Below are 22,611 nucleotides of genomic sequence, written 5' to 3' on the forward strand. Positions count from 1 at the left end.
CTGCCCCCAGTGTTAGGATCCTTCTGCCGCTGCGTGAAAATACAACCGACAGAAGAGCGATGCTAGTGGAAGTGTTTTGAAAAGGAGAACCAGAGTTATAGTGTTTACTTCTTGTCTGCCAGAGGCTTGACCTCCAGTTTAGATTTTATTCACATTAACTTGTAACATTGATTGTGTTGTAATTTTGAAGAGAAGGTGGGTCTCTTCCCTCCTAGGCTGGCTGGAGCGCGTGCACTCATCCCCGCCCCCTGGCCCCGCCAGACCTTGTACCTGCCTTTTACGGAAAGGGCTGGGCGGGGGCCTCCTACTGTCTCGGAGGAGCTCATGCTACAGGGAGTGTGTTTCTTTCTTTCTCTAGGTCATGGCTTCTGGCTTCTCGGACCTGAGGCTCCAGCCGAGGAAATGACTGTCAGGGATCTGGCTCCACGCCTGTTACGGAGACTGAACCTTCACAGGGCGAGGACTTGCCCAGCACAGGAACGTCTCTCTCTCTGAAGGGCTTTCTTTACATTTGTCACAAAGACCGTAAAAATGGCGACATCATCTATCAGACGGCAGATGAAAAACATTGTGAACAATTACTCGGAAGCTGAAATAAAAGTGCGAGAAGCCACGTCCAACGACCCGTGGGGCCCGTCCAGCTCCCTGATGACCGAGATTGCCGACCTGACCTACAACGTGGTGGCCTTCTCGGAGATCATGAGCATGGTGTGGAAGCGCCTCAACGACCACGGCAAGAACTGGCGGCACGTGTACAAGGCGCTGACACTGCTGGACTACCTCATCAAGACGGGCTCCGAGCGGGTGGCCCAGCAGTGCCGGGAGAACATCTTCGCCATCCAGACCCTGAAGGACTTCCAGTACATCGACCGTGACGGCAAGGACCAGGGCATCAACGTGCGCGAGAAGTCCAAGCAGCTGGTGGCCCTCCTCAAGGATGAGGAGCGGCTGAAGGCTGAGAGGGCCCAGGCTCTCAAAACCAAAGAGCGCATGGCCCAGGTCGCCACGGGCATGGGCAGCAACCAGATCACCTTCGGCCGCGGCTCCAGCCAGCCCAACCTCTCCACCAGCTACTCGGAGCAGGAGTACGGCAAGGCCGGGGGGTCGCCGGCCTCCTACCACGGCTGTGAGTAGTGGAAGCGCTCCCCACCCCTTGCCAGACACTGCTGGGTACAGACACGGCAGCGCCGGGTGACGGGTGGGGGGTTGCCCTTGGGCTGAGCCAGAGCTCGCATCTGTCCTCCGTTTCTCCGCTTTTGGCAGCCTGGACAACAGTGTCGGTGGTCTGCACCCACTTACAGTAACAGGGGGGCGTTTGGTCCCTTGGCTGCTTTGGGTCAGGGGCCTCAAGACCCTCTGCTGCCCCGTGGTCCGATTCAGTACCCGGGGCAGGGCTGGAGCCGAGCGATTGGCCTGCGGCACAAACAGTGGGGAGTTGACCGCATTTCGTATGCAGGAGGAAATGAACGTTCCTTCTTGAGAGCCTTGTTTCTTTAATCTCCTATTGGATGTTGTTACCATGACTGGGCTGCCGGTTCGCTGTCCTTCAGCATCACGGGAGGGAGATGGGAGGTCTCTGTCTCAGTGAAAGAGGGAGAAGGCAGAAACCTCTGCAGGTGTCAGTGTGAGCGAGGCCTCCGCTTTCAACATGGAGATGAGAGCGCTTGGTGATTGGCTTGCATGGCTGGGTCTGCGCTGGGTGGGGCCGCTCTGTTTTCTCATTTTTGCATGCGGGATTCCACGGGGCCATTGCCCCACATTTGGACGAGATTTCAGGGAAGAGAAGTGGAGTTCAGGGCCTGACAGAAGCTGGTCTCTGTGAGCCGTGTGGGCGTCCTGGGCATTCACTTAAAGTGGTCCCGGGAGCGGGCACCCCTGTGCTGTCCAGTGTGGTGTCCACCCGGCGGCCTGTGGGGGGTGGGGGTGGGGGACGCACACATTGTATCTTCTGGCTAAAAAAACAAAAGTGCAGGCCCCCACACCCCCTTTCTTTTTTGGAATCAGTAACACCATGTCAGCATAACAGCACATTTTTTTCCTTTTTTTACGGAGGTTGTCACCTGACAAACTCCCGTTGGTCCTTTTGAGTCAGTGGCTGTTACCAGGCCACCGTCTACCGTTTCCTGCGCGCAGGCTTTAGTTTGACACCGTACCGCCACCAGCAGCGTTTCGAGAAATGTGTCAGCTGGGAGATTTGCGGACCAAAGTCAGACTTCCTGCCTCTAGGAATTCCAAATTCTTATCAGTCTTGGAGAGGTTAGCATTTTTCTCTTCCCAGTGCTAGTTATTGTTGTTTCCCTCCCAGTTTAAACTGCTCTGTTGAAGCAAAGGTTGTGACCTTCATGAAACCACCCGAAACGGAATGTGACCTCCGTCTCCGCCTGGGCCAGGTTGCACTAAAAAAATGAAGATTGCCCCATAAGGAGTGAAGTTGTCTGCTTCTCTCATACAGCCTCTCCCTGCCCCAGAAAGGCCTGCTGTGGGTTGAGTGGGTCTCAGGCTGCCTCTCTGGGAAGGTGGCAGCATCTGCTGTCCAGCCACGGGCAGTTGCCCTGTGCTCTGCAGACCTTCTGCGGTCATTTTTCTCAAGAAGCCAGAGGATACAAAGCAAGAGCTGAAACAGCGTCCCATTCATCGATAGCTTGTGGGACGGTCCAGGTGCCGGAGCCGGGGGTCTGGATCAGGCCCCAGTTGCGGGTCCTGCTGGCTTCTGCCGGGCTGCCGGCTGCTGCCACGGTCCCAGCTCTCAGAGTTTCCGGTTCCCTTGGACCTTGAGCTTGAGCTGCATGTGCAGGGTCAGAGTGTGGTCCGCAGGCTGTTCGCCACCTCAGCGCATCGGGCTTCTGCCTCGGCCCGCCCTCTGCCGCTCCCACTCCCTCTAATGGCGTGTCTCTCTCTGTGTGTATGTGTGTGTGTGTCCCTGCCCGACAGCACCCGAGGCCTCGCTGTGTCCCCAGCACCGCGCAGGGGCCCCGCTGGGTCAGAGCGAGGAGCTGCAGCCGCTGAGCCAGCGCCACCCCTTCCTGCCGCACCTGGGGCTGGCCTCCCGCCCAAATGGTGACTGGTCCCAGCCCTGCCTCACTTGTGACCGCGCAGCCCGAGGTGGGACGGCGGTTTGCTTTTCTCCTTCCTAGAAATGCTGGGCAGCTTGCTGGGGGTGTGCTTATTGGGTCCAGTACAGCCAACTCTCTCCCTGTCTCCTCCTGGGCCTCTTGGTCCAGCCTCCCGTGGACCCAGGGCCCCTGTCTTCCTTTCTCGCTAGGTGCTCCCCTCTAACCATCCTGTGTCACTTGCTAGAAGTTCTGCTGCCATTTGGGCAAGGCATGGGGTGATTGCCCATGCTTTCCCTGTGTCCCCACGCCCTGAAAAATTGGAGGGCGTTCTGCTGTTGGCCAGACCCAGGTGTGGTGGGGGCCGGACACCACTTGGCTTGTTGAGCCAGAAAGGTGCGGTTTAAATCTCACAGTGCCGGGCAAAGCCGAGGGCCTCGGTGGACAGTTGTTGAAAGCCATCATCCTTGATGCAGTGATATGTGCCTTGATGAGGACAAAATGGGATTGTTCTTGCTTCTCAATTAACTGCCGTCCTTCCAGAAATCCCCATTACCGTGGTAAACAGAGAGTTAGCTGTACTGTCAATTCTAGGTCACAGTGTTAGAAGATAACCTAATTCAATGGGTAACTAAAAGTGGGGCTTCTCTTTTGACTAATTAATAATGTATCCTGGTCAAGAGTCTACAACTGTTGCAGGTTAAACTGAAAACGGATTTTTTGCTGTTGCCTACAAGAAAATGTTCTCAGTCTAACCCAGCCCCCAAGTGGGGCCCCACTATAGAGAAGAAAGCTGTCGGTTCTCTTCTGCTCTTATGAGAAGGGGCACCAACGAAGAGCCTTTGTGTGACTTCCCCGATAAGGTGGCCAGCCTTTATTCAGCCCTGGAAACAGTTCCCATTCATTCATGCCTCATTAATATTACAACTTGTTTGACTTAGGTATGTGTGTGATCACTGTATTTAGCTCTGGGATCTGTTCCTTTGTGCTCCTGTCTTCCCCTCACAGTTTTATATGGGATTTTATAAGGAGGACCAGCTTTGCACTGCAGAGAGTGCAAAAGGTCACAAGTGTGTTTTGAAAGATCATCCAGAGGCCCTTGCGTTACACACCATTCTTCCACCAGATCTCGGGGGCTGTTCTCAGCAGGTTCCCAGTGTTCCCCAGGACTCCAGGATCCAGTCAGTAACTGGGAAGGTCTGTTTTGAGTCTTGGGCCCACTGGTGGCAAGTTGGCTTTCCTGGGACATTTGCATATTAACCTCAGGCCCACCCGCCTCAGCTGCTGCCTGCGCCCCCCACCCCACCCCCGCCGCTGTGGCCGGGACCACACCCTGTGCCACCAGGCCCCTCTTGCTCCCATCCGGTTCTTCTTCACCTGGATGCCTCCCCTGCACACAGGTCAGGCGGGTGGATCCAGGTACACAGCTCTCGTAGATGTCTCTTCTCATTCGGCTCTGGTAGAAATGAAGGATCAAAACGGGGAGGTCTTTTTTGACAATTTCTCGTGTCCCAGAAGAGTTCTGGGTAGAGTGTTAAACATGGTGTCAACATTTTGTACTTCAGCTGTTGAGCGTGGACATCCCTCTCTGTATCTCACACCCCGCCCGCCCTGGAGGCTGTTGGGGGGCACCCCTGGCCCCTGATGGCTTTCTGTTCTTCCTTAGCACCTAACCAAGTGTTCATTGTAAGGTAAGTGCCGAATGTATGCACACTGGCAGATCTCCTTTGTGGCAGTGGAGGAGTCAGACGGACACCAGCCGTTCCGGAAGTGGTCTCGTGAAATGCAGGCTGTGATACAGGGGAGACGTATCTGAGGGGCACCCTTAGGACCCCAGGCCCTGCAGGGGAGGCCTGGTGGGCACGGGTGCAGACTCGGCGTGGGGGAGGGAGGCAGGCTGCTGAGAAAGCCCCTTCATGGGAGAGCAGGCGCTGTGGGGAGGCTCCTCACGCCTTGGCTGCTGTTCTGACCCACAGTAATCATGATGATGTTTGAGGGGACCTTCCTGTCATGTACCATATCCATCTGATCCTCCCTGTGCCTCCTCCCTCCCGTTTACCTCCCACACACCTGTAGATCTGACCTTAGAAACATCTCAAATTCTGTCCCTTCCTGTCTGGTTCCATGACCTCAATTCAGTGTCCGCTTTCTGATTGGTTTCTTTGCTGTTAGCCTCTCCTATTCGTGTCCACCTTCACCCTGACAGATGATACGCTGCCCCTGGGTCTTGGAGAGCTCTAGATTCCAGGCATCTCCCAGGATCTAGTTCACAGCCTTTGACACAGCAGACAATGCCCCTGATGGTCCTTGGCTGGCCTCTGTCAGCTAAAGTGTGCTCAGGTCTGCCTGGAGGGCAGTTCCCAGGCGCTCTCTGTGAAGCCTGCCTGGGCTGCACTGTGGCTCCCGTGTTCCCTTGTTCACTCAACAAGTGTGTATTGAGTTCCTGTTTTGTGCCTAAGTGCAAAGCACAGAGCTGTCTGCCCTGCTCATGGGACAAAAGACAGTAAGCCTAAGACATGATCCAGCATGTTATAGGACGAGTGCTCTGGAAGACAGCAGACAAAAACCAAATGACCCAGTTGAGCGTGAGGAGTAGGGAGGGTGGTCTGCAGTGTTAAGGAGGGTGTCTGGGTAAGCCTCGTTGAGAAAGTGATGTTGGAGCAAAGGTTGAAGGGGGGGGTGAGGAATGCGCTGTGTGGAGGTTTGGAAGAGCATTCTAGGCAGAGGGTGGGAGCAGCATTGCAAAGGCCCTGAGGTGGAGTGTGTTCAGGGGTGTTTGCAGACGAGGAAGGCGGCCAGGGTGGCTAGAGCTGAGTGAGGCACAGTGCTGGAGAGGTCAGGGCAGGGGTATGGCAAAGGGCAGGCCCGGGGAGGTGGAGGGCGGTTTCTCAAACTGCCTCTGGCGGGGAGCGGCTCTTTCAATTACTGATGGGCTCAGACTGATACTTTTGTATCAGTATTTGGATGTTGAAGCAACGATTGCTCTAAAGGTTTCTAACTACTTTCTCTCACTGTGCTTTCTCCTCTGGCTGTGTACTGGACGGGGAAACTACCCGCCTTATCCAGGTGGGTGATGGCGGGGCTCTGGAGGTCTGGGGGGTTCTTAAAGGAGAGCCAACAGGCTTGCTGGAGGACTGGACAGGGGGGAGAGAAGAGTTGAGGACTGCCAGCTGAGCCACTGGGAGATGGGTGGCTGTGAGTGGAGCAGGTCTGAGCGGAGGCGAGGTGATGTTCTGCACAAGTCAGAGTGTCTACTGAACACACAGGTGGAGGTGTGGAGAAGGTCTGAGAAGTCTAGGTCCTGGGGGAGAATTCTGGGCTGGAGAAGCGGTCACCTCTTTGGCCTCACCTGGCATTCACGTTTCCTGCACATTCTTATAATCCCTGGTGCCCTGGCTGCCCTCCCAGACCAAGGCTGGGCCCTGGGCTTGCCTCACTTGGCTGCCCCCATGATTCTGGCAGGTAGTTGGTGCTCAGAACTGCTGTGTGCAGGGGAAGCTGTGGGGCCCAGGGAAGGCCTTTCGGGCTGAGAGGTTGGAGTTTGCCAGAGACCACAGACAGGGCAGGTGGCTTGGGTGGAGCCAGGTGTGAGCCACCTGCCTGTTACCGACCCCACCGCCCACCCCCGGCTCTGTTCTCCCCTCCTACATTCGGTGGGGCTGTTCAGGACATTCAGCAGGCTATGGAGAAATTGCGGAAGTTCTTGGGACGGTGGGAACCACATCAAAGGTGGCATGGTGGGGGGAGGGGAGGGAAGGGGGTTAGTCCTTGACTCCAGGTGGAGACCTAAATATAAGATTGCCACTGTCCTTTGTCCTGCACGCTCCAGAGTCAGGGCTGGACCTCCCACTCCCCTCATCTCTCTCCTGGGTTGGCCTCTGTGGATGGAGGCTGGTGAGGGAAGGAAGGAGCGCCCAGTCCGTCAGCCCCCAGAACCAGGGCCACGCTTGCTTTGCTACACGTTCGGTGCCTTGGATTGCTGGGTGGGAGGCTAACTGCCAGCGTTCCCGTTCTTAGAAAAGGAAAAGAGAAAGGAACAAGGAAGCCAGAGAATAGACATCCTCTTTGCCCTCTGGTTCCCTCACATGAATCGGAACCCACCTGAAGTCCCAGAACCAAAGTGGGCAGTCGCGTGCTTGGTCTCCAGTGGCCGCTGCCATCTGCGACCAGGTCCTGGGCTGTCCTGATGGATCCGCTGTCTTGGTGACCCCTTTGTCCCTGTGGCTGGTACAGAGCAGTCATCTGTGGTGTGGCTCGGCTCTGCTCCTGGGAGCGTGTGCGGACCTCCCTTAGGCCAGCCCTTCTTTTGGGCTGGGCACCCCTCACGCAGGGCTGCACCCCCTCACACGCTGTGGACAATGATTCACCAAGTGATTACTAGAGATTACGAGCATTTCATGTATTTGTCCTGCTTCGGTCTAGAAAGGATTGGAGTTGGTCTCCAAAACACACACAGTACCAGAGGATTAAATAGATACAAGGAATTGGGGCAAAAGGAAAATAAAGGTGAGAAAGTAAGAGAAGGCCAGATTCACACCTGAGTACCGGACATGGATCCAGATCTGGCTTTGAATTTCTCAGCCAGCAGCACCAAACAGAACAGTTGCCCTTGAGCGGCTGGGCAAGAGTCTAGGATCCAGAAGAGGTGCAGGGAGGCCAGGCGCTCCCTGTGCGAGGGGAGGGCGGGCCTGAGAGCAGCCTCTGCCGGGCTTCGAGGGGAGCCCCGGGTCCTGACTGCGTCCCCACAGCAGGGCCGCCCAGCCAATCCTGAGCCCCACTCTGATGGCCTGGCCTGAGTCCAGGGGAGCTCATGGTGTCTCAGGGTGGGGGGACGGCACGGCTTCCTCCCTCCCTCCACAGTGCTCAGCCCTTCCTAAGCCCATTAGGAGAGTCTGAAAGCTGCTGTGTGCACCGTTTCACATGTGTATTTGGGAAGAGCCCAGAGGCCCAGGCCTTCCCAGAACTCTCCAGGGAAGCTGGTTCTCCACAGCAGGGAACCTCAGGGGGAAACCAGAGTCACTGGGGCCCCAGTCCTGGCAGCCAGACTATGGGAGTGGAGCTGGAGCGTGTAAACACCTGTACACGCACAAGAGGATGTTTTAATGCGGATTAGGCAGCCGAGAAAGGGAAGCCTACGTAGGTAAGCTGTTTGTGAAAACTTGAGGATGTGGGAATATATGATAACAATATATTATTCCAGCGTGTCCCTCCTGGGGAGTGGACTTGGAAGGAGCCTAGGTCAGCTGAGGCCTCCTGAGAGTGTGGGAGGGGGAGGGGAGCAAAGCTCCAAGGTGCGGGGCTGAGTGACACCGCCCAGTAACCGGGTGGGGGGGACACACCCAGGGCTGCGAGGGCGGTGCTGGCTGACAGCCAGGTAATTGCCCAGTTTCAGGAAAGGCCAGGGACAGCTCCCGGGTGAAGAATGTTCCCAGCCCTCAGGGGCGTTTCACCTGGTGGCAGGTAGTTTTTCCAGTGGGATAGACTAGGAATCTGGTGGGAGATGGGGTCCATTTGACTTCCCCTTTGCTGGGGTAAGCGTGTTCTGTAAGTCATGGGACCCCTGCACCTTAGGCAGGCAGGCAGCCCCAGGGGCGGACAGCATTAGCTTAGTCTGGGGTTAATCTCTTCAAGTGCAGATACAATCACAGACAGTAATGGCAGTAGTCGGAGGAGGTGACCGTGTTACTGACAGCCTGTCTGAGGGTCAGACCCTGAGCGTGGTTATTCTTGCCCTGAGGGCTGGGTCCTTAGTGGGGTCTGAATGTGCCTGGTGAGGCTGCCGCTCAGGTCAGTTGCTAGAAGCAGCCAGAAGGCGGACCCATCACCCCTCTGCTTTCCCCTGTGACTGGTCCATCTGCTGCCCCCACTTGCCCGAGGACACAGGTGGGGCACGTTGTTGATAAGGACCTGGAGATGAACTTACCCAAGTCCACTCTGTCACAGTGGTAAAGCTGGAATTCGAACCTCGGTTTCCCACAACTCTAATACTCCTACTTTCCAACAAAAAAGTGATGTTTAAAGCGTTCTACAAAATAGGTGAACAAACTACGCCTCGTGCAGTTTTAAGATTGTATGGCCCATCTTACGTAATGCTTTTTTCTTTCATGGTTTTTAAAAGCAGGGAAACCTCTTTAAACTGTTACGTAATGGGGACCCAGGTTTTAAGGAGCCCCTGTGATTGTCAGCGTAAGATGGAAACACAGCTCTCCAAATTGCTGATTGGGGATTGTTGGTGAAGGGTCAGTGTCGACCTGTGCCATAGAAAGTTGAATTACGAGCGCAATATTTGTATCTGTCCATTTGTCTCTAAAGCCACCTTTGTAGTGCAGGTAAACAGAGTGTTGTCTGTAAGCTCTCAGTAAGTGGAGTATGAAACAGGGAAAAGGAGGTTTAAGTCAGGGTCGGTAACAGTCACGCGCTGTGACAGTGTCTGAACCACGGCTGCCCAGTGGCTGGTTTCAGAGAGTCAACCTCAAGGGGGCATGTAAAAATCATGTAAGTAAAAATAAGAAGGAGGCTCTAGAGACAGATTTCCCTTGGTTTGGGAAAAGAGACCGTACCGTTTACTTACAGTCTCTGCAGATGATGTTGCTCTCTCTGATTTTGTCTTCACAGTATGTTTTGCTATCTGAAATTATCACTCACTCTGTTTTCTGTGTCCCTGCACGAGAACGCACTCCAAGAGCAGGAGCCGTGTCTGTGCTCAGTGCCCAGTGCCTGACCCGGGAGAGGGGTTCAGTAAACAGTTACTGACTGAATGGATGCTAAGTAGGATTTTATTTATTTGAGAGAGAGATTGGGATCCAGCACGAGCAGTTGGAGGGACAGAGGGAGAGGGAGAAGCAGACTCCCCGCTGAGCAGGGGGCCTGATGCGGGACTGGATCCCAGGACTCTGGGATCATGACCTGAGCTGAAGGCAGGTGCCTAACCTACTGAGCCACCCAGGCTCCCCTGAACAGATGCTGAATAAACCTTAACTTTTCTTTTCTTTTCTTTTCTTTTCTTTTCTTTTTCTTTCTTTCTTTCTTTCTTTCTTTCTTTCTTTCTTTCTTTCTTTCTTCTTTCTTTCTTTCTTCTTTCTTTTTCTTTTCTTTTCTTTTCTTTTTTTTTCTTTTCTTTTCTTTTTTTTTTTGTAGTGTTTCTATGTGTTGTGCTCCTCTTTCTTGGTGTCTGCCCAAGCGTGAGCCTTAGTCTCTTGGAAATTCATTTTATGGACTTTCCAGGAATAAAGAAACACTTTACATATTTGTGCAGGTTCTTGATGCTTTAACGTTGAGTTTAGCAACAGTATAATTTGCAGTCGCTGGTTTTTGTTCAGTAATAAAATGCTGTTCCTCATTTTGCCAGCTGCCTTTTCTCTTGTCTCTCAGCCATCTGCCCTCAAGCTGGCTGCCTAGGAGCTTTTAAATGTCCCGGCATGTCCCAGAGCCTGGGCCACACGTCTGACCAGTGACGTCAGAACCCCTGGGACGGGCCCAGGCTTCACAGTGGGCGGAAGTTTCTGGTGATCGCAGTGTGCGGGCGCCACTCCTCCAGTGGTCTGTCCGTGTCAGCTTTTGTCGAGCTGAACCCTTCTGTTCCTCCCCTCTCTCCATCTGATGCCCAGTAGCAGTGCCCTTTCAGAAAGTTGCAGTCAGCAGGCGATACTTGGCCTTTCAGCGGCTCGAAATTGATGTTGCCAATTGAATCTGTGTCCTCCCGCTGACTGCCAAGCGGGGAGCTTAGTCCAGCCACGGGGAGTAACCGGCCCCCTTGAGACCAGCTCACTCGGTGGCCCACCTCTGCAGTACTAACTGGTAAGCCCAGTGTGGACGTGAACTAAGAAACTGCTGGTTTTTTCATTATAAAAGTACTATGTAGAAAGTAACAGAAAGAAGACAAATGTCCTATAATCTTATTTCACAAAAACGGCTGTCCTTCACATGTTGGTGTATTTCTTTTTGGACTTTTTTCCAACCATTTTCTTTTCCAGGATTGCATACTCACTAATGCAGCTTTGCATCCCTGCTTTTTTGTCTCATAACCTTGTAACGGGAGCATTGTCTCCCTTCCTCCACCACCCTGTAAACATTTTAACAGCTGCACTCGGCCTTCCACTGGGTGGGGCTTCCTAGCTCATCCTGGTCTGATGCTGGACAGGCCTTCACTCCTCTTGCTCACACCAAACAGCTCAGCCGTTTTTGGTGCCAGGGTCCCTCTACCTGGACCATGAGCATGGGAGGTTTCGAGCCCCTGGTTGGTGCGGTTTCATTGGGCCATCTTTCCATGGGCAAAGCACACAGGTTCGTAACTGGGAAAGGAACTGAAGGCCAGATCAGGACCCACATCCCCAAAGAACAGCTGACAGATCTGGATCACACGTCTGAGTAGTGTTCTGTGAAAATAGAACAAATCTCATGCTTTGTATTATGCAGACAACAGGACAAGATACAAGTGACATTTACAACCACATGAAATTTGCAAAGCACATTTTTCAAAACATTAAGTTTTTCACTTGCTCATTTCCTAAGTCCATGTGGGCCTGGAGCAGCGCTGAGTAGCGAGGGGCTCACAGCCACTGAGGCCTTGCCCTTGGTGGGCTTCCAGTTTAGAAGAGGCAGACGTATCTAGGGTGCCCCAGGTGTGGTGTCTGGGAGGGGGCTGGGAGGTGTTTCAGAGCAGCTGGCCATCGGGCTGTTCTCACACTGCGCCTGGTGCGATGAGGCAAGCTCGCGGAGGGCTGGGCGGTTGCCGCAGGGATCCCTGTGCAGTGGGGGCAAAAGAGGTTGCCCTTCAGCTGGCCCTTGCTCGGAATTCCCATGAGAAATAAGACAGGCAGTCTGATCTTTTCACCCACCTTTCTGTGTGCATTTTCCATGTCGCTGCATAGTCAGCCTTAGTTTTGCAGGTTAAATCTTGGGTAGATTACTTAACTTCAGCAAGTTTAAGTCTTTGAATTGGTAAACTAAGGGTAAGGATTGTCTCTCCTGGATTATCGTGTCAATTACCAGTGCTGACATACGGTTGCCCGTACGCCTTGCACAAGGGAAATGCTCCCTAAGTGGATCACTTATCGTTATGATCAGAGTTGTTGTCAGGTTCTCACCGGTGTAAATAATGACGCGGTTAACTTGGTTGCAGAAAGCTTGCTTTTAAAAGGAGCCCTTAGATTCAGTGTAGATTCAGTGTAGAGTTCCCAGCAGTGAGATGAACGGAAAAGGTGTGCGGACATCCTTCTGTCTGAAACATTACAGGTGCCTTCTGAACAGAGCATGCCCGTTTGCGGTGTCCCTAGCTGTGGAGGACAGTGCTCAGTTGAAGGCCGCAGAACCTAACGTGGGTACTGCAGTTGTTTTTAAGATCGTTACAAATTTATTTTTTTTAAGATTATTTATTTTAGAGACAGCGTGCCCACACGAGGGGGGGAGGGGCAGAGAGAGGGAGAGAATCTCAAGCCCACTGCCCGCTGAGTGCAGAGCCCATCATGGGCTCGATCTCACAACCCTGAGGTCATGACCTGAGCCGAAATCAGGAGTCTGATGCTTAACTGACTGCGCCCCCCAGGCGCCCCAGATCATCACCGATTTAATAGATGGAAGTTACTATCAGAATACTCACTTTAAAAGAGAGAAATTCCATCTTGTCGACGTTCATGCCTCACCCTGGGCCTGCTTTCCTCCACGGGGACCAAGTGGGCCTCCAGCCCAACCCCCCCTCTCACCCCCGAGCTCCTGCCCGGAGAGCTGTGGGCGCCTGCAGTGCTCTACCCAGGGAGTGACTCTCAGCACGACAGGAACGACGAGACCCCTGGGAAAACAGTAATGAGAAAGGACCGCTCCTTCCTGCACCGCACAAGCTGGTGGTCCAGTAATGGAGAGCATTTAATCTGCAGCCCAGAGAGAACAGCACAAACTTGCCCTTTTATTTCAGACAGAGGATGGGCTTTGAATCCTGCAGACAGATAAAAGGACTGCCTTTTGTCTCTGCTCCGCCCTCCCCCAGCTCTGTCTCCAGCCCGGCCTGGACAGGAACGTGGCCATTGTTTTGGCCGTGCCTCCTTCTGTCCCGGGTTTCGGCTTCTGCCTCTGAACGGAGGTCGGCAGCACCGCCGTCTCAGGGTACTGGTAAGGAGCGAATGAAGTGCGCCCTTGGAGGTCACAGCCGTTGCTAGTTTTTACTGGACACTCAACTTGAAAACGAGCCAGCAGGTGTTTGAACTCTTGCTGTGTGCCTGTAATGAAGCTGATGTACCCCTGCCTACGTGGAGCCTTGGGCCGGGCCAGGTCAGGTCGGGAAGATGGCCGGACTGCAAACAGGTCCGCGGTGTAGAATGCATAAGTACGGATTACAGAGGGGCAGACAAAGGCTGCGCGCTCCAGGTGCCAGAGGTGGTGGGAATCGAGCTGGCAAGAGTCCTAGTGGACCATCGGGGAAGATGTGCTTGAGAAGGCAGCATGGGAGTGGACGCTGGATGAGGAGTTTCTCTTTCCCATTTGAGGAACAGCGGGAGGGGTACAAAGGCAGGAAGGAGCTGGAGGCTTCTGGGAACAGAGCGGAGGCCGGCAAGCTGGGGTGCCTGGGAAGAGGGTGGGCTCGTCAGCAGCCTCGGGGAGTCAGGTCAGTCCTGGAGCTGAAGAGCGGCGGTTCCTTTCCCTGTGTGACGGAAGTGCCCAGGTCCGTGTGTACAGGCAGGTGGTGGGAGGACCCCGAGGTTGCACGGGGAAAGGCTTTGACCAGGCCGCATAGAACAACAGAAACAGATTGTCTCACCCGTCTGGAGGCCAGAGGTCCAAGATCAAAGCATCGCCAGGCCCACACCCTCTGAAACCTGTAGGGGAGAATTCGTACTTGCCTCTTCCTAGCTTCTGTTGGTGGCCGGCAGTCCTTGGTGTCCCTTGGCCTAGCAGCTACGGCACTCCAGTCCCTGCCCGCCCCCCCCCCCCGCCCCGTCCTCCGTCATACGCAGCCTCCCCTTGTGTGTGCGCACGAGCACTTGTGCTTGCACCTGTGGCTCTTCCCCTTCTTGTAAGGACACCAGTATTGGATTTAGGGCCCAGGACCCTGCTTCAGGATGACCTCATCTTAGCTAATTACATCTGCAGTGAGACCCTATTTCCAAATAAGGTCATGTTCTGTACCAGACTTCACCGGGGCTTCTTGAGGGACTGAGCTCTGCCCAAGGCACCTACTCTCAGTACTGAGTCTGCCCCTTGCATCGGCGGCATCACCACGCCCTGAGGCCTGCTTCGGCTGTGAGCTGTGGGCCAGGCTGGGCAGGGTCCACAGACACTCTCCTGTGGCCTCAGGCTGGGCAGTCCAGAGCATTTTCAAGTATAACAGAATCTTAGTTCAGTATATCCTGAATCCAGCCACTGCTCCCCTCCTGCAAAGCTGCCATCCTGGCCCTGCTCCCACCGTCGCTCCCTACGACCCGTCAGATTGCATCACCGCTCTGCTTAGACCCACACCCGCCGAAGCCCCTCCAAGGGCCCCGAGAACCACCTTGGCTCTTCCATCATGGCCCTTTGGGCATCCTTGTCCTCTACCAGCCTCACAGCCTCTGCCCTCCACCCCAAGTGAAGCTCCCACCTACTTGGCCTGGCCTCCTTCCCCGACTCAGGCCTCTGCTCCAGTAGCTCAGAAGGGCCTCCCCTGGGGCGCCTGGGTGGCGCAGTCGTTAAGCGTCTGCCTTCGGCTCAGGGCGTGATCCCAGCGTTCCGGGATCGAGTCCCACATCAGGCTCCTCTGCTGGGGAGCCTGCTTCTTCCTCTCCCACTTCCCTGCTGTGTTCCCTCTCTCGCTGGCACATAAGTAAATAAAATCTTAAAAAAAAAAAAAAAAAAAAAAAAAAGGGCCTGCCCTGACCTCTGCACACAGAGCCAGCTCTCCTGCCCTGGAAACCTCCCCCCCACTTGCTTTATTTGCATATCGTCTCTCCTTACCAGTGCACAAGCTCCAGGAGAACAGGGACTTTCCTCCGATCTTGAGGAGTGAGGGTCATGGTGTCCATTGAGTGTTAGGACTGAGAGTCTACCTTTAGGGTGCTGGGCAAGCACGGGATTTGGCCCTGAGACTTGGCTTTGAATTCTGCTCTCTGTGAACGAGTCATTTAGCCTCTCTGGGTCCTAGTTACCTGCCCTGTGAAAAGGGTCATAATAAAGAACAAGGCCATAAGGGTCAGACTTTGTCTCTCACTGGCTGAGTGACCTTGGGCAGGTCACTTCACCTCTGAGCCTCAGCCCTGGTCTGTCAGTTGGACTGAGGGTTCATTGAGATCCTAGGGAGAGCTGTAGGAGTACCACGTGCCAGGCGCTGGTCCAAGCGTTTTCCACAGATTAGGTCTTTGGATCCTCACCAACTCTAGGAGGCAGGTACTCTGTCTCCATTTTGCAGATGAGAAAACCGAGGCTCAGAGGATTCCCTGCCTAGGCCGAGGTCGCGTGATGAGAAGTGGCAGAGCCCAGATCCGAACACAGGCATTCAGACCCGCTCTCCACGCTGGGCTGCGTCTCATGTGGAAAACACTCAGCCCAGGTCAGGCTGCAGCCAAGAAACGCAGCACACACAGCAGGGATAGACGTGCTTCCCCGGGGGTAAGTGTCGGAAATGCACGCCCACGCATATCCACACGGAGTAGGCATTAAACGGTTTTCTGGGTAGAATCACAAGAAAATGTCAACAGCTGTTTCCTCTGGGGAGAGGGATGGGGGCAGGATGAGAGGTGTGGCTCCCACTTCCTTTTATGCTGAAGCGTTTAAAAATAAAGTTACGGGCATCATCACGTTCCACCCGTAAATGTTCAGTATGTGTCTCTTCGTGAAGGGTGGGTGACAGTGCCCTCATCACACCTCACAAAACCCACAGCACCAACGCCAGCCGGTACCCAGGCCCCATTCAAGTCTCGTCTGTTGTCCCCAGCGTGTCTTGCAGCTGATTCCTCTAAACTGAGATCCCCTGAGGACCACAAGTTGCATCTGATCATCCGTCCCTTCGGTCTGTCTGCAGCAGATGCTCTTTTTCTTGTGATCTTGGTATTCCGAGAGACTAGGCCAGTTGTCCCATAGAGCGTCCCTTGGTCTGGGTTCGTCCGTCCATCGCACTGTGCGGTGTTTGGCGCCGTCCTCACCCTGTCGTTCTGTGAACCGGGAATCCATCTAGAGTCTAGATTGGAATCAAATCAGAGATTTTGCCCGAACTGTCTTGGGAGGTGGGTGATGTCATGCGACAGGCAGAGGGTGGCCACAGCTTGGGGACCTGTAGTTTGTCAGTCTGTTGTGAAGTCACACACACACACACACACACCCTTTGGTCTGAAAGTGATCAGAGTGTGGTGGTATTGGGTACACTTCTCATCTTACACCTTTTTGGCTTTTCTAACCATGTATTTATATTTTTTCTCTTTTAATGTTACCTGGGGTGATCTGAACTTACTTTCTCATAATTTGCCTGATTTGAGTGAAAGCAGCCTTTCCCGCACCTCCCTGTGAGGAGGGGAGATGAAGATCTGGAGGTCTTCTGTGGGAACAGGTTTTGGAGGCTCGGCTCCGGCCAGACTGCTGGGTGGGGGTGGCCAAGGTTTCATTGCTGACTCCGGAAGTGGTCCATGGAACCACAGGAAGATGTCACCGCATTGAGAAAGATCCAGTAAGTGCTTCGCTGCAGTTTGGTAATGAGGAAGGAACTTAGCTGGCCGGGGAAGCGGTCACTGGAGGGCGGAAGCTGGCCCTGGGCTCAGTATCCGCTCCCTAGCTCCTCCCTCGAAGGACCACGGCCCCAGTCCCGTTCTCACGGAGGGCTAGGAAGGGCCAGGGTACAACGGGGTACCTATTCACGGCTGCTGCTGTGTGAGGTAGAGAGGGGGAGTGCCAGCCAGCTCTAGCCCCTAGGTAACCTGGGGGTCATGGGATGGGGCAGAGAGCAGTGACCTGGGGCAAGGCACATTTTCCGGGGAGAGCCAACGGTGTGTTGGGCGCCCGTGACCCCTCCCACAGACCCCATTTGTCTGCATTTCACAGATGTGGATACAAAAGCCCCGAGAGGTCAGGCCACTTGGATGTGGTCTCACTGCTAGGAAGTGGTGAGGACAGGATTTGAACCTTGGCATGCCTGTCTGCTCAGGATTGTAAATGGTGGCAGCAGTGTTTAGATCCAAATGGGGTCTTCTCGGGCCCCCGAGGCCCAGCGACCTTCCATTCTTCCCAAAGTGTCAGCTGTGCCTTGTGCGCCCAGCATCGGCCAGGGACACGTGGAGACCAGGCGCTCACCTTGTGTGGGGCTCACAGACCAGAGAGCTTTATCAGAAGTCACGCTGGTCACCACGCAGAGCCTTTTGCTGGTCAGGTCCTGTCCCACAGTGTGTGTTCCCTTTAATCGATGTGATTGCAAACACTGCATAAGTGCTTTCTAGGAAAATAGCACAACGGCCCGAGAAGAAGTGATTTCCTATTTTCCTGTTACCTTGACTGCTTCGATTTCTTCTTTCACAGTTGCCCAAGATTGGCCAACCGAAGCATGTTTGTTAGAAATCTTGCAACCTTTGCTCTGTAGGAGCACATTTGGGAAACGAGGTCCTTCCTGAAGCCCGGGGTGTGGGCACGCACACTCGGCCTGGCACTCCCCGGCACGGCGGGACGGCGTGAATGCCAGACGCGCTCGTCTCCCCGCACGGGGAGGTGTGTCTTGGTTTTCCCCTTAGCTTGTGTTTGGAGGGAGTAGTTGGCTTTTACAGGCTTCCTCTTTAACCTTTCCCCTGGGCCTTCTCAGCCAGGATAACAGGCCGGAGGGGATAAAATTGAGGCCTAGCCAATGTTTCTAATTCTTGGCCACAGCAAGTGAGGACTTTTGAGTTCCTCCAGGTGGGATCCGTAGTCAGAAAGACGTCTCAGTGGTAGGAGAAGGGTGATGGCGCCTTTGCCGCTCTGCTAGTGATTAGCCTACACTCACAGTTCCTAGTCTTCCCTCCGGAAGGTGGCGGGTGCAAAAGCCTCGCTCGGCCACTTGCGTCTTCCAGGGGTCCCTGTGAACTGTGGACCTGCAGCCCCTCTGAGCCGGGCTGGCTCAGGTGGCCACAAGGGTGCGTTCAGGCCCATGTCACAAGCACGTCTGTGTTCACTGTCATGTACGTGGGTACAGGGGGCCCTTTGTGGGGCCGAGATGCTGTCACTGAGGCAAGAATGTCTCCGCCGGAGTCGTCCCTCACAGCGGAGACCGCTGTGTGCAGCTCAGCTGATACTGGGGCCGGTGGCTGTGAATCCTGCCATCTGCAGAACTGAGCTGTACATCCGTTGACAAAAACCACAGCATTTAGGGGAATACCCTTTGTCTTTAATTTCCACATTGATGTGGTAAGCTATTTCCGTATGTGCTGGCTACACATTATTCGACAAGCGTCAGTTACGGCAGACAGGGACGGGTACATTTGCATTTGAAGCTAGTCTGGCCTTGCAGATGTGCCGAAAGGCTCAGAGGACAAGGGAGGCTCATTTCTCTAGAAGGTCCCTGTTCAGAGCCCCTTCCCATTCATCCCTGGCCGGCCTGAATCGGGCCCTGTGCCGGTGTAGCCAAGTGGCAGCTTTCCCTGCCAGGATGGGGCTCATTTTTCAGAGCCCTGTTTCGGGCTGTGGGATGGGATACGGGTCGTCTTTATGTACTCCCTATTTCCGTGTGGCCGTGAATGGAGGCTGCCGAATGTGCCGTGTTCGTTACACACAGGGTTCTGTGAAGCGAGCTTCCGAGATGATGGGGAAGGAGGCTGGGAACAGGCAGGCAGCCTGAGTGGTCAGCGATCTGTGTGGGAGCCCCAGCCCGCTGAGAAGAGTGCTCCGGAACAGTTCCCGAAACTGTGCGGCGTCTTTAGTCTGCAGTCTGGGTGGTGATAGGTACCCTGGCTTCTAGAGTACAAGAAAGCCCGAGCAGACCTAAGCCTTGGGATTGGCACAGGGGAGGCTTCCGCACAAAACCTGCGGCAACAAAAATGTACTTTTGTCTTGGTGTGTTAATGAATCAGATTATTAAGGTGGACTTGACATTTTCTTGCCATCTAGCTCTATTTTTAAAACAAATACTTTGGAAAAGGTAAATGTGATATTATAAGTAGGCTGGGATTCAACTTGACTTTTCCTTTTTTCTTTCTTTCTTTCTCTCTCTCTTTCTTTTTCTTTCTTCTTTGTCTTGTTCATGTGGCTTAGAGTAGATGTGAGGCAGTTGGTTGCTGGCTTTTTTCCCCCTGGTTCTTTGAGTTGACAGCAAATCATACAAATACACTGTACCTCACGACACAGGACTGTTCTGGATGAACTCTTCAGAGCTGTATGTTTCGTGCCTTTGTCAAAAACACTGTGACAAAGCATCGCCTTTCAGTCTCCTGCCCTGCCCAGCCCTTTGCCCCTTGCAGCCTTGCCTGGTTCTCCGGTGACCCTAACTATATCTCACTCTCTTCTCCTGTTTTGTTCACAGTAGCGAGAGCCTCACCGACTAGAAACCTCATCTTTCAGGAATCATTCCTGACCTTATTTGCTTTCTCACAGAGGCAATCCTAAGAACAAGTTCAGATTGGAGCTTTAGGCAGAAGCAGCATGTGGGTGGGTGAGTCCTGATGGTCGGGTTTGCTGGAATGGACCTAATGAAAGAAGGAAGAAAACTGACACACAATTAGAGCATTTTCGAACCACTACCCATCTGCCATGAAATTGAATTCTCCCATCTGTCTGTCTGTCCATCCATCTCTGCATGCTTCCATGCATCTCTGTCCAGTGGGTATTTGCCAGCCACTGGATGTAATGGGGAGAAGACAGGCGTGGACCTTCCTCAAGGAGCGTACCTTCTGGCATGATCTACCAAACTGCAGGATAGGGGGAGTGACCAAGGAGTTGGCCGGGTGAGCTGAGGGAATGGCGTGCACGGAGGCCCAGAGGGAGGATGGAGTGGGGAACCGTCGGACACAGTAGGGCCTGGCTTTGACAATTTCAGAGACACTGTGGACCCTCTCCTGCGGTGGAGGCAGAGGTGGCCCCGTGCTCCCAAAGTTTCACGTCCAGGTTCTGAGACCCCCTACACTCCCTGATGCACAGAACATTCCAGTGGCCGTGTAAGCCCCCGCGTTTCCCGTCTGTGGGGCCCCGCCCGGCGTAAGTGTGAACGCGTAAAGATGCCTTTCCGGGAGGCTTGTTGCATCAGCCAGGAGTTCACATCTCATCCCTTCAGTAAAACTGTCTTTCCAGGAACTGCTTACAAGTGTTGATACTAGCTAACTACTTACAGCAAAAAAAAAAAAGTTTTTCCCAAGTCAGTGTATAGTTTTACGTAGAAAACAAAAACTTTCAGGGTTGCTGCAGACACATTTAGGCTTCAGTTCCACGGTCTTTGCCACCCTGAGATACAAAGTGAGATTCTTAAATGTTGGTGGGAGTCTTGAGTGAGCTGCTTGGCCCACAGATGCCCTGTGCTTGTGTGAGTGACACTCTTTGATCCAGCTGTTCGAGAGCAATACCTTTGATCTCGTAAAAAAAAAAAAAAAATTTGTTTCTCTCTTGGAAGCAGTGCAGCTCTGAAGCGAAGACGGAGGTTCTCATCCTCTTGAGGCCAGACCTGCGGCCTTGCCCCCAAGGCCTCGCCTTGATTGTGCTGGCCGCACGCCTTATGTCCCTGAGAATGCCCGTTTGGTGTTAACTGGGGTTTAACCCGGACATACTCGCAGAGCTTGCCTGGAGGGCACCCACGTTGTCGGGCTTTGTGGGTGGGAGATGGGGGCGGGTGTGGTCTGACCAGGTCACCGTGAGCACGAGCCTGTCGGGTGCACGCGGTGACTTTGCCTTTCCCCCCACAGCCACTTCTCCACGGGTGTCCTCCGAGCTGGAGCAGGCCCGGCCCCAGACTAGCGGAGAAGAGGAGTTACAGCTGCAGCTGGCGCTTGCCATGAGCAGAGAAGTGGCCGAGCAGGTTGGTGCCAGGCAGGTGTGATTGCTGGCTCGGGCTGGGGACTGGGGGGGCGTGGGCAACAGGGAGGGACAGTGACAGACACAGGCCCTGGCCTCAGTGTTGCCCGAGATGGGACGTGGCGTTGCCACCACGGTGTTCTTGCCACCCACTGCCAGGGGGGTGAACTGGTCAGAAGTGCTTCCCAGAAACACTTGTGTAGACACAGCCTCGTGTCATGGTCCCTTCGCACAAGCCTGGGTGTCCGCAGCCCCCTCCGTGAAGCGCGTGTGGGTGATCAGTTGGGCTCAGCCCCCCGGGGAAGGCGGTTTGGTAAGACAGATCCACAGCATGTGAATGCTGGAAACAAAGCTGGGAGGACAAGCTGCAGGTAGGAAGAGCCCTTACTATGTTCCGATGACGGAAGTGTGTGGAGTTTTAATTTTCTTTCAGTTCCTGTTTTTCTCTAATAATCACACGTTACTTTAACTTGGAGAAGGAGGGAAAGGTGTATTGGAAATGACCTTTCAAAGCTGTCGTCCCTTTGGTCCCAGCGATCAGGTCTGTCCCTGCTGACCTTGGGTTAGGGAGGGGAGACGGAGTCAGGGAGCACGAGGCCCTCGAGGTCATGTGCCGAGACAGATACCAGGGATAGTTCCACGGCAAGTGCAGAGGTGGCTGTCCCGGCGTGATTTGTGTCGCTCTCACTGGAGACATCCTTAAAGCTCAGCCGTGGTGGACAGCTTCTCTTACAGCCCCTCTGTTCACAGCAAGAAACGCACAGCCATTAAGCCGTCCCTGTGGATGCCTGGCTCTGTCACTGACGGACAGCCCAGGGACAGGGGGCAGGAATGCAGGGGCAGATGGACAGTCAGAGCCCATTCTCGTGCATAATTCATCTCTGTGATTTATCACTTTATAATAAATAAAACACAACTGAATTTCTAGTTTGTGATAATGTAAAAGCTTGGACAACACGGGCTTCTGCATGTGGTGACTTTGCCTTAAATAAACATGAATTAGATACAGGTGACCCGTGAACAACACAAGTTTTGGGCTGTGCAGCTCCACTTAAGTGTGGATTCTCGTCGGTACATATGGTCCTGTAAATCTATTGCCCCCTTTTTTATTTTCTTAACGTTTCTTCCCTCTAGCTTACTTATTATAAGAACACAGCATAATCCCACATACACAGAATGTGCACTCAGCGAATTACTCCTGTTCCAGTCAACAGTTGGCTCTTAGTAGTTAGAGTTTTGAGGAGTCAGATTCATGTGTGGATATTGACCGATGGGGGTTCGTTGGTGCCCCTAACGTCCTTGGTGTTGGAGGGTCAACTGTGTAATGGATCAGTTGTTTGAAATCCTAGCAGTAACGTGCAGCGGTAGGTGATTTTCACCCTCTTCCTGATCCCTTTCTGGACTCTCAGGCTTTTGTATTTTATAGGGAGACGTGGTGCTTCTATACTTAGGATTATAAAGCCATTTTCGTTTTGAGGAAAAAAGCATTTCAGAATTAGTGTTCCCTTTCCCCAACTTGGCAGTGCCTGTGCCCCCTTTGCTCCCCCGTGGGACTCCCAAACCAGGGAAGCCACACAGGTGGGGGGGGGGGGGAACGAACCCTCTGGGCTACACTCGCGGGATAGAAGAATAACTGTTCTCCGGGTTG

At 53.8% G+C, this 22,611-nt stretch overlaps 1 protein-coding gene across 9 annotated transcripts in view; it reads left to right on the plus strand.

Moving 5' to 3' along the window:
• The window catches only part of EPN2 (epsin 2), a 91,043-nt gene that overhangs the window by 34,467 nt on the left and 33,965 nt on the right, over positions 1-22,611 (plus strand). For 5 of the 9 annotated variants that reach the window (XM_026521120.4, XM_048226665.2, XM_057311271.1 and 2 more), the window contains exons 2-3: positions 359-1,126; positions 20,855-20,967. In XM_026521120.4, the coding sequence (XP_026376905.1) occupies positions 532-1,126; positions 20,855-20,967 (708 nt within the window). In that variant the 5' untranslated portion in view covers positions 359-531. Of the gene's footprint in view, positions 1-358; positions 1,127-2,931; positions 3,103-20,854; positions 20,983-22,611 lie in introns of all 9 variants that reach the window. The other 4 variants (XM_048226666.2, XM_057311270.1, XM_057311269.1 and 1 more) reach the window with 3 other exon arrangements.

The sequence above is a fragment of the Ursus arctos genome, unplaced genomic scaffold (assembly GCF_023065955.2).
Source record: "Ursus arctos isolate Adak ecotype North America unplaced genomic scaffold, UrsArc2.0 scaffold_14, whole genome shotgun sequence".
In the NCBI taxonomy this organism is placed as follows: Eukaryota; Metazoa; Chordata; class Mammalia; order Carnivora; family Ursidae; genus Ursus; species Ursus arctos.